This window comes from Opisthocomus hoazin, chromosome 2, assembly GCF_030867145.1.
Source record: "Opisthocomus hoazin isolate bOpiHoa1 chromosome 2, bOpiHoa1.hap1, whole genome shotgun sequence".
Taxonomy (NCBI): Eukaryota; Metazoa; Chordata; class Aves; order Opisthocomiformes; family Opisthocomidae; genus Opisthocomus; species Opisthocomus hoazin.
The window spans coordinates 12,617,720-12,636,914 of record NC_134415.1 but is presented as its reverse complement, the minus strand read 5'-3'; the positions used below and the strand labels follow the sequence as shown (position 1 = coordinate 12,636,914).

General features: G+C 39.4%; 1 protein-coding gene across 1 annotated transcript in view; it reads right to left on the bottom strand.

Moving 5' to 3' along the window:
- Positions 1 to 19,195, bottom strand: part of KIF26B (kinesin family member 26B) — a 304,924-nt gene that overhangs the window by 170,683 nt on the left and 115,046 nt on the right. Inside the window, exon 4 of the mRNA XM_075412645.1 lies at positions 8,216 to 8,382. Coding sequence (XP_075268760.1) covers positions 8,216 to 8,382 — 167 coding nt within the window. The remainder of the gene's footprint in view (positions 1 to 8,215; positions 8,383 to 19,195) is intronic.

The window sequence follows — 19,195 nt, the reverse complement described above, 5'->3', positions numbered from 1 at the left end:
ACATCAATTCATCTTTCTCTCTCCGCTAGCCAAGATAGAGACACTATAAATCAGAACCCTTATGTCAAGGTTTAAGGGAAGCAAGAAATATGCAAAACAGTAAATCAACATGAGGTTGCCTATACTACAGTTGGCAGTCACAACTATACTAGAAGTCAGAAGATTAATGCTGTCCATTTTTATTTCCACTGCCCTAAGAGTAAAAGGCAAGATTAAACACCAGGAATCTTTGGTAACAGGTGCTGAGGGATTACTGCATATGCTGCTAGCAATTTTTCTCAATGTACATGTCAGGTGCAGGGAAAGGCAGTGCTGAGGGAAGGAAATAGCCTCAGCTCCTTTTAAGTTTTCCTAAATCAGCAGGGAACAGGTGTTCATGTAGCAAGTGCTCTGGAGCCCCAAAAGCCCTCTTAGAAATTAGAAGGCCAAACCCACCCTTAGCCTCCCTCTTTGTGATCTACTGAAATCAGCAGGAAATCACAAGATGTGATGAGAAGTGCAAAAGAAGTTACCTCTGTTCTAGCATAGTGTATGGAGAGCAGCATGAGTTCAGCTTCCATACACCTAGGTACTTTCTTACTGAATGCTCGAAATCACCTATGAGAATGAAGAATACAGATCCATGAAAAATTGCCTCCTGCTTTAGCAAAACACTAGAATAGGCAGTGCCTCAGTGCCATATCATCAGCATCCAATACTGTTTCTGGCAATGCAATGCATTTATCAGTACACAGAATCTAAGACTTGAGTTGCAGCAAGAATGGGGCCAGCAGAGTCATTTACAGGTCTCAAGCTTCTTATCTGTAATAGCAGCAATCAGGGAGGCACAAACAGAGAAAGCAAACTTTAAGCTAAGGTAACATCTCAGAAACATCGGACAAAGGCCTTTGCTAAGTACCAAAGACAGGAAGTGTGTTGGTTACCTCCTCCTGCCTCAACAACAGCTACAGAACACTCACAGCTTCTACAAGGCACGTACATTGCATGGAGGAGATTAAGTAGGTGTTTGCATTACTGGTCCTTTTTGTGTTGTGATATAATCAGTTATTGACTCTAGGATCTGAGGGAGATGGACAGTGTTTGCTTACTATCTAGTGGAGTCCCTGGTTATCATAAGCTTTCATGGAGTTCTACTTGAGAAAATAGGCAGATTGAAAAAAAAGGAGTGAAAAGCACATATAGATGTATTATACTCCCAGATTTTTTTTTTAATTTAAAAATTGAACATAGCTGATCTTATAAAAGTTAATAGGGCAAATGAATTCTAGACACAAGTTCATAAGATGCAAAGCATTCACACACAGAAACAAAAAGTCGTAATTAAACACCACAGATTCTTACAGGAGTCAGAAAAACTTGAAGATTCTGCTTTTTGAGGAAATGTATATTAGAAAAAAACTAATATAATGAATTATACTTAGGAGACAAGATATCCGTTTTAAAATAATCTCTTAAGCAGAAAAACTTTCATGGCACATGCCTTTTGGTTTACAGAACAAGTTATTCATAAGATGGAACTGGGGACTGCATCACAGAGAAACAACATAATATCTCAAAACTTTCCAAAGAAAAAGAGAGGAAAGGGGAGCTTTACTTAGAAAATAATCAAGATTTCTCAAGACTGTGAAAGGTTAGTCACACAAGAAACTCCAAATCCTGATGACCATTTCAGTAACAACATTATTCAGTGATTGCCTATCATCCGTACAAAACATATATGTGGGGCAAGTGCAGATCATAAAACACTCACCTTCTGCATTGCAGAGAAGCAGGTGTAACATATTTCAGTACAGACATAACATCAAAGTAACATACCTTTTGAGGTCTGGAATTTTAATTTCTCTGTTCAGTGGTCAATAAATTGTTGCTGGATACCAATCTTTCATTTTAGATTGTTCTAAATACTTATTTTTAAAGCAGGCTTAATCCAGAAGACTATATTTGTTAACTCCAGGTAAACACCCCTGTACATCTGAAGTGGATTCCTTTGATACTAGGAACATGAGAAGGATTTACATCATTTTTATCAGTTACGTACTAAGCAGATGGCACGTCCCTCAAAGCATAGTATTCTACGATAATCTAAGAGTAATTTTAGCTTATTTAAAGAATATCTCCATGGGTCGCTCCCAAAATCCTGTTTAAAAATCAAGGTCCATTAGCTGTATTTTAGGCTGTGAATAAAATCTATTAATGTGTAGCCGATATATAGTGGATCTAATTGGCAAGAAGGTTCAAGTAATTTCTGTTTACAGTCCAATGCCAAACATGTCATAACCAGATTTCCAGGCAGGTCTGAAAGTATATACATCTTCTTAAGTTTTTGTTTAAATAGTGGCAGCACGCAAGTATCCGAAGATTCAGACATGATGGTTTCAGACATGTACCCTACACACTTCCTATTAGAAAATGGACCTAGTCTGGAACCTTGTTGCTAAACATTTTTTAATAAAGAGATATGAACTGCCATGGTAAATGTGTCAGCTTTGGAAAAACAATAACAAACAAACAAACAAACAAAACAACCCACACCACTGGAAATTGTTCAGGAGCCAAGATAGAACTATCATGCAAAATCAGACATCATTCAAATACCTTCGCTTTCCTCATCCAGATGCAGCACTTAAGTCCTAATTATCTTTTTTTCTGCATATCAGACCATTGCCTCCACTACTACGCATCAGCTATTCTTGCAGGTTGCTCACATAGTCTTTTCTGCCAGGACATTTTTATTTTGCTGATATTGAACCTTAGAAAAAGAGTATTCTTTATTGCCAATCGGTAGCTTTCTTTGGCTTCAGGAAAGTCAAGATTCTCTTTTGACTGGCATTTACTTTATACATATGAAATAACAAGAAGTACAAACATCCTGTTAGCTGGGACTCTCATAGCAGCGGGGAGCACAGAGAAGAAGTGACTATGAACATAGATCTCCTACATTTCTGATGAATGTTGAGCAGTATGAAAAATCAGCCCCTGAAGTTGTGCAGTCAAACTCAGGTGCCAATTTTAGACATTTGTTTCACGGTCTTTCAGGTTGACTGAGATCATTGTGATTGAAATTTCCCCTACTAGTCAGCCCCAAGACAGGCTTTGAAGGTAGAAATAGTTGCGAAAATGATTTACAGATGTTTTAAAAGTTGCTGCCAGCATTTCTACTGAAAGACAGTCTACAGATCTTTACTCTTAACATTCTTCTTTTTACGTATTTCTTATGCAACATGTAATGAGGATGAGGGGAAAGAGTAGAAAATCTGATCAGAGCTTTTACTATGTAATTCTTCAAAATGTCTGAGACTGACCACATTTTAACCGTTAAATTTAGTTTGTTCAGCTAATGAAAGAAAACCCTGTTAGGTTCTGCATAGTTTAGACAGCAAGAAACCAAAATATGTTTTCACCGAAGTCTCAGAAAATAATTTTCTCTTAAGGATGCTGAGGTCAGCACTGTTTGACATCGAGGACTTCTCAAGCAGTGCCTAAACCAGGGAATCACTGCATGGCTTGAAAGCTCAGTTGGGTCCAACATTCTTCAGCATGAAGGAACCATCTGCAGTTCAGGCCATTCAAAAACGTTTAAAACATCAGTAGAACTTTCTTCAGAAAGACACACAACATGGAACAAGCAGCCTTTACTCTCTGACAACGTTCACAGGCTCTTTCCTGGAAGGTCTCTCAGGCCTTGGTAGCAACAACACCCTGGCTGTGCCTACACAGCCTGCTGGGTGCCTGCACAAGTTACAGCAGTACCAAGAAGAGATTCCTGACCTGGCTGCCCGTCTGCTAGTGTAACGTTTCAGCCACACATCAAACGTTTCTCCCATGGAGCATCCCAAGCTGAAGCTGGGCTTTATGGTACAGGAATATCCACTCTAACTCATTTCCTTCTCTACTAGCTGCTGCCTCTGTTTCTTAAGCGGTTTTGCTGCACGTGTTCCGACAAACCCCCTGTTGCAATGCCAGGAAAAGTTCATTTTTCTGTACTTCCCCCAGACCTCAAGAAAATTCAAGCCAGGACCCTAAAATGACATAATTAATTTAAAAAAAGAAATACACAGTCTTTAAGGAAAAGCCCTGGTGTTTCTGGACTCTAAGCCTTTGGGCTTTAAAAATTTTCCCATAAGCAGAAAGATTGTGCAGACTAGCTCCTTACTTTAAGTGTCAACAAAAGTCACATAATACTGTACCTATAAGCAAAAATAGAAAATGCCAAAATTTGTGTGATAAGCTGACAGTTTATCACATGCATGCAAAAAACAGCGAGGTATAAGATTCAAGGTTCTGGGGTCTTTGGAGTGCTAAGTCATCAAAACAGCACAGCAGCTTTAATAAGAGAGTCCCACAAACAGTGTCCTCATATAAGCTTTGTAGTTCATGCAAAACATACTGGAATTTTTCACAAGATTCTAAAAGGATTCTCAGGAGCGGAAGGGATATCTGTGGAGCGTTCAGCAGCATTTTGCACACAACATCCATAATGTCCCTTCGCAGCAAGGCACTGCCTCACCTCCTCCTCTCCCAGCTGCCAAACCGCGCAGGGATGGGGAACGAGTGTGGAAAGGGTCATCAGCAGTTTTTCCAAGAATGCAGGTAACTGTGACTAGAGCTTGCAAAGTTTTTTAAAAATCCAGACATTTCTGCATTTCATTTGGAAAACACGCCTTGCTACATCTACAACAGTAGCATTGTGTGGCCCTGCCTAGTGTTTAAGCTGTGTAAAGGCTTGGAAAATGATCGCCAGAACAGATTTTTCAGGCTACTTTTAAGATTATCTGTATTCCCATTAGGCTAAATTAATCCAAATACGACTCTATCTGATTTCAGACTGAAGCAGGCTTTTGTTCAAGATACACTGTTACACTTCCTGACCAGCAACAGCAAACAACTTTTGAGACTACCATTTAAAAATATCTCCTACCCAAAAATTTTTACCTTTTTTTGACATCCAAAGAGAAACAGGCTTTTATGAGTCTCCTTTGTCCTGAAGCAATAGAAGTTTTTCCTCTTTGAGAAAGCAAGCTTACTGTGACAGGGCAAACAAGGAACAGTACCAAGATCCCACAAACCTTTAGGTATTGTAACGACAACTAAAAGGTTGTGGTCCAGTTCTGACTTCTAGATCCTGCACCATGCTATCACCCTTTGAGGGACTATTGAAAGACTACAGCTCCTCCTGTGCTTGGAGGACACGAGGCAAGAGGCTAGTACACCTTTGACCACAATGGCCCAAAAATGCAGTGGTACTTTTCAGAAAGATAGAAATTGGAGGCAAAATTTAACTCATGTTAAAATCCTAAAATGCTCTGCGAATGATTGTTTTGGTGTGCAGAATCTTACCATTATTTCAAACAGAAAGGCAAATTTGGTGCTTGTTATTAAAAGTGCAATCTATTGAATTCAGTTTGTGTGTCAGAATCACCATTAGAAATTAGTTATTCATACCTGTATCATCTAATATTTATAAGCCTACCAGCAGAGCACTTTGGACAGTTTTCAACGTTTGTTCCTTTAAAACATTCATATACTGTCCCATGGGAATCCTGACATATCATATGTTGTCATTTGTTGGGATATCACTGAGAGACAATTCACAGAAGTTGCGGCCCTTTTAGCTGGCTTGGAAATCAGTCAGCTATAGATCATGAAACATGACAGTTAAGTATTGAGATAACTGATAAGTCTCCTGGCTTTTCAAAAGATTGAGAGCCACTGTGGCCTTCAGACACTTCTCCATGGCTCGACGCCAGCTGTAGGCCAGTCAGGGAGTTCTGCTATTGGACTAGCAGTGCCTGAGAACAGAAAAATTATGAGCTCCCAGTATTCCACTCCTGACGTTTCTCAAGTAATTACAACCAAAAGTTCCCATGGATGCCTTGACATTTCCTCCATACTATAGCATTTTAGTTAATTGGGTTTTTTCCCTGACGATGGATGACTTTTATATCTGAGCCTCATCTGAGGCTTGCTTTGCTTGTTAAGGAACTTAGAGCAAAATACTGTGGGACATTATTCAAACTTCAGAAGAATATTTTCTACTCTTCTACTTCGAACTTCAGCTTCATCTTAGCAAATTTCCCCGGCTGTGTAATAATTTCTTACTTACTGACCATGACAACATCGTATGTGACACATTTTCAAAAAAAAACAGGCATAGCTGGTAGTCCTTGCTCCACATGTCACTTCCAATCACAAAAAAGCAAGCTGGCAGTTCATATGTTTGGTATGAACGACTGTTTCATTTTGTAAACAGAGCACCATGTCAATGTGTTTGACAACCACTGCCTTCTATTTTGTATTTTATAACACACATATATGCAGGTTCTTACACTTCTTACCCAAACTTTACAAAAATGCAAACAGACACATAAGATGCAAAATAAAAATTAATGAGATCCACATTTTGAAAGCAAGTTGTGGATCTTCTTGTTAAAAAGTCAAGCAGTGAACAACTGACTTGGAATTGCTGCTTGAACTGTCAGCAGATGATATAACTTAAAGTCCAGAACAAAACTGAATTATATAAGTGATACTAATCTAATTATGCAATACCCCAAACTAAACCAGGCATTTTTGTCTTGCTAAGTACAGTGTAAAAATGAACAGCCTAAACATGAGATCTCTGCTGGGCCAAGTATACCCAAGAACTCACACCATCAGCTAGAAACTAACACTGTTCTACTTAAAATGCTGTGAATTACACTAGGGATTTTGAGTGAATTTAATTAGTTTCCCGCATTTCAGCAGAGTATATTAAGAGCAAATGAATTCTCAGCGTAAAACAGTAAAACAATGAAGAACAAATGAGTTAAACCATCTTCATAAATCAATTCACGCTAAAACGTGTGCTAATCCCAATCTGCACTCTGGTTAGACATTACCATACAAGTATCTTCAGCAATTTTAATTTAAAATGCCTGCAGCTAAACAGAAAAGGGCAGCAAATCAAGACCACAGTCATCATTCACATTTGCTACTGCAGCATCACATCTGTGAAGAAAAAATGGCAGAGCTGCCATTCATTGGGTCTTCTAAAATGCTACTCTTAATCGTTTTACATGATTCGCTTATTGTGTCACACTGACTGAACATATGCAGTCCTCATGTTTGTGAGTAGAACAAGAGAGGAAAATCTTCTTTCCAGATTTACAGAGTTCAACAACTTTATCAGTTTTCCTTTTATATTTAAAATAAAACAGAATCATGTGGAATTACTAATAGTTGGCTCTCTAACGGGTAGGAAATTAATCTGATTGTGCCTGAGGCATTCACACAAAAGTTCACTCGATGTTTTGAAATTCAGATCTCTCACTAGATTGGAAGTGCTGTAAAAATAGCTTATTCTCTTGTTACGTCATTACTTCCACAACTCTTCCCAAGCCAATCTTCTGATTATAGAAAAGCATTAAAAGACAAGGATTATTCCAACTTCTTCAGTCACAGAAGGATTCAAGTGGGCTAAAAAGACTACATCCTGCAAAGAGCATATTTCTGCACAGAAAAATGTTTCCATTGTTGATAACGGATATTTCACTTCTTAGCTGCTATGCCAATTTAACAAGCCATTTTTACTAACAAATTAATAAAGGCAGACATCAAATTTCTTAATGAAACTTCACCTCATCAAGATTTTTTGAAACATTGGCTGAATATTCAACAGAAAGGGTGTTTCAAGGCTGAGTTTAGATGCTCAGATCAATTCAGTAGTATGACACGGACAGAAACTGAAATCAGAAACCTTAACTTTCCAGTCTGAAAGTGGAAAACTTGATAATTTCCCAAGATGGAAGTAAAATTCAACAAAGAAGCCTGAAGGTTGCCCACCAAACAGAACTATCCACCTCCAGTTAGCTCTACAATTAATTGCTTATCTCAGAAAATTACTTGGATAGGCCCTTCTTATTCAGGCACACACCTCTTTCAAAATGTCACTAAATCAGGTATTATTCTGGAAATGCAATCACATTTTAACCCAAATCAAGAGTTAAAGAGATATTTTACAGAAGAGGCTAGAAGTATCATACCCATCTTACAGACAAAGACATACAGGTGGATAAAGCAATATTTTCATGGTAATTCAGCAAGTTTGTGATAGATCTGTATCTATAGCCATGTTTTGACATGTGGGCTGTAGTTTGTCAACCCCACTTCTTCATTACAGAATCACCTCCTTTGAAATAAATTTCCAGAGAAGGAAAATCTGAGAAATCTCTCTTACCTGGCAAAAAATGACGCTGCCACCGAGGTGCCTGTGGATACTTCACTGGCAACATATGTGCTCTGGGAAGCAGGGAAGCTGTACAAGGAGGGTTTATCTGCATTGTAGCGGTTCAACGCTGCTTCAGTCAGGCCTTCCCGACTAGTCTCTGTCATAAGCTGAGATATCTGAAGACAGAAAAAAACAAAAGCGTCATCAGCTAAAAATCACTAGCTGACCCCTCCTCATCCAGAAGTGCCTCTGGGTTGCAGATGGAGTAAGAGAGGCATTTCATTCACTACACCTTTGCTGCTCTGTAAACATGTTTATTGCTTCTGTCATGCTATATTGCTTCTGTCATGCTAATCTACAGTACTTTGGGTCAGTTCTAACCCTGTCTGCATTAAAACTAATGGGACAAATTCATCCAGTCACCAGAAATGCCAATAACATCTGCAGCTTTTCATTCATATAGAAAAGGAAGAGCAAACCATTATCTTTGCTCAGTTTTACCTTAGGGTACAAGAGACACAGCATAGATACGTGCAAGGTATTTACATTTTACTTCAGGAAAAAGAAAAAAAAAAGACATTTGCTTGCCTTTGTAAAATAACACAGCACTAGTGTATTTTTGTTGACCTTTCTCCAGAAAAGTCAGCATGCAGCGTAGGAAGGAGTCCCTCAGGATCCTAGACTATTTAGCATCTCTCTGGAAAATTGGGATCACTATCACTCACTTTCATTGGCTTTCTTAAAAGGTTTTAAACATGCCGTGATTTCATTCTTCTGATGGCCCATGTAACATTTTTTCCCCTGTTAGGAAGCCTCATCTCAGCCTTTCATTTTATGGGAAAAGCAATGGAGTTCAACCAGACTTGACCCAGTTCTCCTCAAATTAACTGAAAGATGTTTACTGACTTCAGAGCAAGCTAGGTTAGCCCTATTGAAACACCTCCTCAAAACTTTGACTTCAGTTTCTTGACTATTACTTGTGCATGAATTTACAATGGTGTGATGTCATCTATTGATTGTATTTCATGCAATTCCTAACAACTTCCTTTTCCTCTGCCTTCATTTCAACCACAAATAGCTTTTGTTCACCAATGCATGTCACAAAATTGCAACATATGTCTAAAAAGAATCCTTTCAAATTATTGTTAGTAATTGTCCAAGGCACTGCTTTCTTCCCCATGCAGAAACCTTGCAGGAACCAGTCTCTCACCTGTTCAAATTTGGTTCTCATGCGTATGCTTATCAGCACAGTAACAACAGAACATCTTTGTGAGGCACATCAAGAAAAGTACTTGAAATCATCCTGTAGCTCTTTTTCCCCTTAGGCTTGCTTTATTTCAGCTGTTAAACATTTCAGTTCTTTCAGGCACAGTTGAAGAACTGTGATTTGTATTTGGCAGAGGAAAAGACAAGTGACACGGCAATATTTTTTAGACCTACTATCAAACCACCTCTGTTTCTTTTACAGAGAATTGTTACCCATCCTACTATGGCTAAGAAGATAATCTTATTTTACATATTTTTAAGTCAATCAGCTGTAATACTTCAAGAACAGGAATGCTAAACTAGCCACTCTATTTTATGAGAAACAAGTAAAATTGCTGAAAGTGGTCCTATAATGTTAGTCACTCACTAAGCCTTTCTAATTTACTGATTCACTACATTGAATGAGCATTGCTCTCAGAAGGTGGTAGCTAAAATCCTGGACCTAAATCATCTCATAATACCGTTAAAACACAAGATTTTAGGCTGGCTGCCAGGATACCTCCCTACATGTCCAGCGTGCAGGCAAACAGACATTTGTTCTTCTGTATTTTCCATAATTTTTGTCAAGTCAGCTACATATATTTGCAGTGAACTAGCACAAGATTCTGCCTGATCCCCTGAAATTATCCTGAAACCAGTTTCATCAGCTACCACGTTGGGAACTGCTAAGCAGACAGATTTAAAAAGCTCTCCCTTCAGAGCAGAGTATGCTTATAAACCTAACTTCATCTTGGTCCATCCGACTCCTCCACCTGAAATCAGGGATGGACCATCATTAACCAATTGCTATTGCTGACCATGTCACCAGGAAGTGCCACTCACTGCCATGGCAACTGACAGCAGTTAAGAAGTTGATAAGTTGACTTATTTCAGCTGCAATCTCAATTGCAATCACAACCTCCCCATCTTCTGCCAAATCAAGATTTGCAGCTCCAAATATGAATTTCCATAGCCATTGCCGCACATTTCTACTGGTGTCAGATCCCCTGAAGCTGCAAGAAGTGAGGCTTGAGAGAGGCATTTCAGCCAACTGCAAAATAGGAAATAATTTATGTGTCTGTGTTTGGGACAATCAGAAAACATCTGCCATGATGAGGGCATAGAAGCAGTAAGTAAATGGTTTCTGCAATTACAGACACTTTCAGGTGATCCATGCTCATATCCACAAGTCCTATTAATGCGGAGCAAACAGAGTAATAAAAAGCCTCCAACCGATTGTGGACATTTCCCGAAAGGTATTACTCCCAAGTTTCCTCAAAAGCTGAATAGGTGCTTGGTTCATGAGCTTTTGAATAACTAGTTCTTAAATATAAGAACTCCAAAATAATCAAATACTCATTTACCAGAGACATGAGATTCTTTCAGAAAGATATAAATATAAACCATTCCCCATCATCTATGCACTCAGAGAGAAATTGATATTAGTCAGCAAATAGAACGTTCTTGCTTTTTAATGAATGGGGATGAAGATCTTATAAAGCCTGTATTTAGGTCATGTTTTCTTATAGTAAAATGCAAAGGAACTGAATAAGAAGCTGGAAATCATCAAACATATTTACATATTCTGTATATGTAGAGTACCACACTAACCACAGGACAGAGAGAGTAGAGAGAGAAATAATATTGATTTTAGGAACTGTATATACTATGGGGTTATTTCTATATAAATATAAGCTTTTCAGTAGTACTGCTATTTTATCGTGTGCCCTACACAACAGTCCAAGTACTATAGGGATGCTCAGCTGCTCAAACTGCAAAACATCTGCAGGGTACCGACCGCCAGAGCCTGCTGGAGAGGCACAGCTCTCCCTCCCGTTCACGCACACAGCCTGCTCGGTTGCAGAAAACAGGAAGCTACTGTTGACACTGATGTTGATGTATTATCTGTGAAAAGCAGCATTCCAGTGTAAACAGCCATGTCGGAGAGCCCTCCCAGAGCTTCCCTGGATGGACACTAATTATGGGGCATGTTGGGCTTGTTAAGCACCCTCCTGATCCTGAGGGTCCAGCACCACTGGCCGCTTTCCTTGCCCATACTAGCACAATTCCTGGGCAAAAATCCATTTCTCAGCATGAGCTCTCTCAGAACTGAACTCCCAAACTGCACACACTGCCTGTCCTTGAGCTCCATGGAATTACTGTTTGCCCCAGCAGGGACAATTCTTAGTTGACAGTGTATTACAAGGATACCAAAACAGGAACATAGTTTTTTTTAACTAATGCAAGACATAGAAAAATCAAGGCGAAATAAGAACTACTCATAAACTCATGCAGAACATCAGGTTTTGCTTGAACAATTTCCTCAAGTCTCCCTTGCTATCTTTTCCTTATATTAAAGCAAGAACAGGATAACAAACTAGAATTTTATATTTAATTACAGAGTTGTTCCTTTGGTCATGCAGCCAGTGGAGATCAAGGGCAAAGACGGTGCTATGCCAAATTCTGGGCCAGGCTGGAAACCTTTTTTGTGTCCAGTATTTACCAGAGTATTGTTTCTACTGCACAAATTTGTACATCTGGGTCAATCTACAGGCTGAATACCTCCCCGGATCTAAAGACACACCCACAATATTTGACTAATAAATCCTCATTTATTCCCAGAATTCTACACATATACATAAAGTAGTGGGCAGAAAGAAGTCCAGATAATTCATATATCCAGAGACTACCGACCTCAAGTCAGTTCTACTGCATTTCTTTCCCATGCCTCATATATCAGAGTGTAGAAATCACTTAAACTATTATACCAAACTGAAGAGTGAGCTTTGGAGGTAATCTTGCCATCTTGTTTACTTCGTCCTCCAGTCACGGTACCACATTATCCCTTTTTCCTCTGACACTGCTCGGTGAAGTTCACATATACACAAACTTGAGTAAAGGCACCCAGCACGTATCAAGCATTTAAGAAAAAATACTCACAGAACAGACATTTCCAAAGCTCTTAGAGAACTGCTTTTTTCCCCCATCCCAGTTCAAAAAAACATAGTTCAAAATCATGCTTTGAACATTAACAAAGTCAGGCTCTTTTTTTTACCCCCAATAATGTATGCCTGGCAAGGACAGTTCAGTGTCACTGTCTCTCTCACTAGATACTGTTTCTGGATTTGAGGGGGAAAAGAAGATCAGAATCATAGAATGGTCTGGGTTGGAAAGGACCTTTAAAAGTCATCTAGTCTAACCCCCTGCAGTGAGCAGGGACATCTTCAACTGGACCAGGTTGCTCCGAGCCCCGTCCAGCCTGATCTTGAACGTTTCCAGGGATGGGACATCTACGACCTCCTCGGGCAATCCATTCCAGTGTTTCACCACTCTCATAGTAAAAAATTTCTTCCTTATATCCAGTCTAATAGACTCCTCAAATCTCTTTCCCTTCCCTTCTGTGAGTACCCACATACCATATACATGAGTCTTAAGATCAGTTAATAGGATATACTTTGAGAAATTCCTTTATTGAATTGTTGGCAGCAGATCACTGCCTGCATGGGCAACAAAAAGACAAAGCATGGAACAACGCAACCTTTCATGCCTCAATAAAAACCTTTTAAGTACACATGGAACAAGACAGATGTCCCTCCCAAGGCCCCATTTTTTTCTACCATCTCATAAAAGCACAGCATCCATTAACCTGCTCTTTCACTGCTTTCTGACAGTACACAGCAAGAGCTGGAGATAAGTCATGATTTAAATTCTCTGCTTCATAGCAAAAAGATGGCACTGCAGCTGAGCCACAGGTGTCAGCCAGGCTAGATTCTCTTCCTATTCCAATTAAAGAGTCACTCGGCGCATAAGACTTTCCATCATGCGGTATAAGGTTAATTACATTTATGTAAGGGCATTTTGCAGCCAAGCTCATTAATGTTTCTAAATCTCCTAACTGAGGACTCCCAGCTGAAATTACTGTACAAATGGAAGATAGCATTTAAGAATGATGTGAAACATCCTTTGCTCTGGAGGTAGTGAAGCATTCAGGAACATCCCCAATATCTAATTAACATCACTGACTAACAAATGAACTGAATGCATAAAAATGTATGAAATGTATCCACATCTGAAACCAAATTCAAGATACAAATCTGTGTTCAAATTCACTATAAAGCAATCCTCAGTGTCCAAAGATCCTAATCGCAAGAGAGAAGCTCACTGGCAAGAAGAAACTGAAGGTAGAAAGCTCTCTTTCATAAACACACACATACTCCTGAACGACTTCTTTGGCAGTCTGCTCTTGATTCAGAGCAGCACTGAACTTTCTGCCCAATAAATACTGAAGAAAATACTTCCTGGCTTATTTTAGACAGCAAATGGCTACATTAACCAAGAAAAGGTTTCTTCTTAAAGGCTCCCCCCTTTAAAAGATGAGCTGAGGAAAGCTCTAAAGGATAGCTCTCTCAAAGATTTAGCACACCAAAAACATCATAAATTCTTATAAACCTGCTTAGAACACAAGCTTACCAGCTTATTTTCAAGTTTTCCATTACGCACAGTCAAGTGTTCTGGCTCTTCTAAAATATTAATGTTTTACCCACTGTCCAACTCCTTTTGGCTCATCACAGTTTACTCTCAGTCATAACAAGATAAAGTTATTCTTCCTGTTTGGCTCAAGGACCCTAGTTTCTGGTCTATGGAGGTGACAAAACAAGCATTGGGAGAGGCATCTCACAGTACATCATTCACGTGTCTTTCTTCTGACACATGTGTAGAATACCAAATCTTTCCTGAAAACTAAGCAACCCTATTTTTCCTGGGCTTGACCTACTACTACCTATTCTTACACATTGAGGTAAGAACTCTAATTTACAAATCAATTTTGAAAACTCAAAGAATTCTTCCACTTCCTTTAGTGTGTAAGATTCCACTGGCTGACATCACAGTGTGGCAGACTGCAGAAGACGACAAAAATCTTAAGTCTTCAGTAAGCCATCAGGTTCCCAGCCGCTACAAATTTCAGCAGAATTACAGTAACTTGCCTATAGGAAGCAGCATCAGAAGACAAACAGAGGAGGAGCTGATGCCTTTTCAGCAGAAGCGAGGTTAATGAAGGGAATATCAGAGTCCTGCTTCACCTAGAGAAGGCATCTCCCAGCAAGGGACTGTATCGATAAGTATTAGGTCCTCTGCCTGCCTGCAATTTGGCTATTTTATCTGAGCCCCTCTAGAAATACTGACTTCATCCCTTTTGCCTAACCTAGAAGTTTTGCATTAAGTTCTGTGCAGTAACAAAAAAAAATGCAGCATAAATTTAAGTGTGGTAGCATTCAAAGAACAAGGTGACAGCTGGGATCCACTGTGCTCAGTGCCAAAAAGAAAAAGCAAAATGTGGATAATTTGACATTTACTATATTTCACTTTCATGATTTTAGAGTGTTGTTGGGAGAGATAAGCATGTGAAAAAAAAGGAAAAGGAAACATTGAAGAGTCAATTTCAAATATCATTGTCAAATACAGCTTCAAATGCTTTAGGTAAATCTGGTAGAGGTTTTACTGAACTGTCAGTAAACTGAAGGGGGGTATTGGGGGCAGAGGGTAGAAGAAAAGAAGAATCTTGTGCTGCCCACACAACTATCAAGTTAATTTTAACGCATTCTTCACAGCACGAAAAAGAACAATTACATCATTCAATCAGAGCAACTTAAAAGTGGTGGGGATTTGCTAAGTCAGTCATCTTTAATATACCACGGAGTACCAAGGTCATACTCCACATCTGTCATAAATCACTCACTACAATAGAGGTGACATTTAAGGAATTATTCAGGACAAAATCCACCTTTAGAAAAAATAATTCCGAAACAGTAGCAAGTTGCTGTAGGTAAGGGCGCTGGCATAGTCTTACAGCATCTTGGCATTTGATTATGACCTTTTTCTCTCATAGCAGAATACTAAGCTGCTATAGTTTGAGAGCACTGCAGCGCTGATACAGACACTGTGTGAGCAAGAGCAAGACACCAATTTCTCATAGTTCTTTCCTGTCAAAAGAATGAGGAACAGGCTGAAAAAGGACACGCATAATATCTGCTGCATTCAGTCTCTTTCTTGGATGTCGACATACCGAATACCGCTGAGCAAAGGCAGCTCACTGTTCGTTGTGAATGCTAAAACTCTAGGAAGGGTCCTTGCGCGTGCTTTGATCCTGATTTGTTAAAATTTGCACACAAAATCTGAAATATTGATCTAGCAGAAGGGGCTACTGTAACAGCACAGAACTTGGGTCTAAACACAAAACAGCGCACCTTAGAAAGAGTAAGATTTGTCAACGGGGGAATCACTGGGATGGCAAGAATGCTGATTATGCTTTGCATTTAACAAGGAAGAGTCAGACTGTATTTAGCATAAACTACTTACTTAATTACCATGACAGCACCTAGAGCTTCGTTGCAACCTCCAGCTTCCTGCTGTCCAAAAGAAAGATGACCTTTGACTGCTGCAGCCACTTCCCATGTCCCTCTATAAACAAGACAGCTATTTAACACAGATCCAGTGCACTCCTCAGCACAGATGAAATCCCAGTTTGTGCAGACATGGACACATCCTCCCATCAAAAGTGCTATGATACAGTTGGTTCCATCTCACTTGCAAAAGCCCATACCATTAAATGAATTTTACAACAAATGACTGAATGTCTTAAGATCAGCTACTAAGAGGGGGATCCAACAGCCTTAGACATCCAAATAATGATGGACTGCTCTACTGTAATACGTTTTCCTCTGATTCTTCCTTCTAAAAGTTTTACCTTAGAAAACAGTGTTTTTGAAATTTATTTATACTGTATTTTCCATTGTAAATAATGACTCTATTTTCTCAGCCATCCAGTATTCTCCCCCTTATTTTCACTCATTCACTCAGTGAACGTCCTTGCCCTAGCTTTTGAACTGAAAAGCAAAGCAAAACAAACAAAACCAAAACCATACAGAGCAACTGTACTGCCTGAAAATCTGTGTTGTTTCTTGAGCGCACTCTCCTCAAAAACAATACCAAATAAGAATTGCATTGACAACAATGAAAGCTTTATTATAAAACAGGAAATCTGCTCTATGAAGCCTGTGACAATGGCTCATTTGCTTGATCAGCAACTCCCATACAGCCCATAACTTTAGGTAAATGTAAATTGATGCACATGCCCAAGCAACCTCCACCAGAGACATGAGGGATATAGACTCATTTTGACGTGGCTTAGAAATTAATGCACTTTTCTCAGTTTGCCAGTGCCCTCCTGAACGAAGTAATCCACAGAAGGCATAGTTAGTACTCTATCTGTAACAAAAGGAATCATTATGCTGAGTCTGAAACAGTTTTGGCCGACCTGCTTCTTGCTTGCTCCCTTCGTACCAATATATTTGTTAAGCAAAATATCAAACAGAGGAAAAAAATACTAGAGGAGGGGAAATTACACGATCTGAAGCATTCAGGACAGCACATATCTACCTCGAGCGAACGTAACTCTTCTGTAGAAGCTGCAGATTCTATTCTGCAGTGCTCCTTTAATCTGAGTGCATAGCCTGCAAATTTTATTTATTAGCTACTACTTCATTATTGAACTATTTTCTGAAAACTAAGGCCTCTACCTTGTTACAAAAACACAATAGCTATCATGACACATCTTCCTCAACACCCTCAACGTTTTCTGATGTCCATTCCAGACCATGCCAGCCTCTCCTATTCCTCCCCAAGGAAGCCACAAGCAGGACAGCCGCCCTGGGGTGCAAGTCACCCTCCATACCCCAGACCTCCCCCAGCGAAGCAGACTCCCCACATGCAGACCCCTGCAATGCTGTGAGCTGTTCCTTGTGAGTAAAGCACTATCAGCTACACCCAAATACACCTCTCATTCATGAAGCTCCTCCAGCCAAGTTTCTGTGGACCAAAGAGCAATGCAAGGCTTCCCAGCTGGCATGTTTCCATACCCACTCTGCAAATGAAAATAGGAGCAGCAGCTGGCAAAGAGGTTCTGGTCTCAATTTTGTGTCTAGGCATTTCAGCAACGCAAAAAGATACTTGTGCAGCAATGCAATAAAACTACTTCCTTTCTTGTCAAGAAGACAACAATAACATTACAATCTGTGGGAAAGCTGAGGCTGACTCTAGCTTTCAAAAAATTTTTTTTAAAATCTACTTTATTAAAGTTGTTAATTCTCCTTATTACCTGTATATCCTGCTACTGCATTATAAAGCTATGCAGCTGGAAATTAATCGGAACTTTTTCTACTGTTACTTTTATGTGCTATCAGATTAGTAACATCTTACAAGAGAAAAGGCCTTTTTTTGTGTGGCTCACTGAAAGCTGATTTCATACATCCATATTCAAAAACCATGCTGTAATCACTTGTTGCATCACCTACCTTTTAAGACCTCAGCGGCCAGGCTAATTGTGCTAAAATAACTAGTGCAGCAACAAAAAGTGTATGAGGACTATGCAAGACGAGCGTGTCTGACTTCTGTCTGTCTGTACACATGGGGCAGCAGCTAAATGACATCACTGCACTTCTGAAGTTGAGGCACAAGCCTCTCTAGTTCACTGTGTGCAGGAGTAACACGTTTATTATGAAAAACTTTGACTCCTCTGATCAGTTACGAACCTGCCAACAACATCAAGACATCATAAGAAGTTCCAGTCTTACTCTAGCTGTTTCCTTATCACAAAGCGCAGTCTGTAAGCCATTGACCTTTTACTCATCAGTTGTCAGCTCTAGAAGCTACCAGCATGCGGGCTTAACTTAAATGGCATTATCGACCCAGAAAGCAACCTCCTTCTATAGCTACCAAGAGAGTAAGCAATAAAAAACACCATTAGTTTTTCCACACATAGGTGTATGAACTGGATCGTTAGTCCTTGTTTAAAAGACATATGATCCAGTTATACCATGAAAACATGGGGAGAGACAACTACTTCATTTCCAGTACTAAAATAATCTAAGGGGTTTAGAGATTGCTGCAATGATTATTGCATAAGAATGTGGCATAACACAAATTCAGCCCACACGCGTGATCACCTCAAGATCTGACTTTCTTGGGGGGTAAGATCAGTACAAGTCTGGGGAGTCTCTTACCCAGCTGCACATGGAAAGGTGCATGGATTTGACTCCCAGGGATCTAGCAAATGCCTTGAATCTATTTAGAAACTGGTATCATTCCAATGGCTTCCCCATCAGAAAGAAATTATGAATATCAGCTTTTCTATAAATTGCTGACAAAGGTTTAATCATACTAGTGCTGGCAGATACCACAATAATACAAACCGTTTTCTCTGTGTGTTAGGTCATAAGACTGTCAAAAATGTACATTATGAAGGGAGGAACCAGAGGACTTCAATCTTACATGAGGCATGAGCTTTTGAACAAACACAAAAGATCTGCTTGCAGAGAAGCGTCAACTCATTTAGAAGCCAGGCATATTTTGGACCAAGCAATGCAGAAGCCTGACAAATTTAAGCTGAGAGAGACCAAGAAATCTTTCTCAACAAATACTCTAAGTTTAAAGATCTATTCTGTAGTATCCTTTTCCGTACACTTTCCTAAATCACCTTCACACAGAAGTACATTTTTAAAAACTGATTAAATAAAAATTAAACTCTGACACCAGTGATTGTTAATACTGCTTATGTAGCTTTCCCTTTTGCTGCCTCAATGAAATATGAACAACTCACAATCTTAAAGGACTATGAAGAGAGTATTGTATGTCCTGATCCATCCTTTAGTGGAATAAAACTTAGGGTGCACATTTGAATGCTTTGTT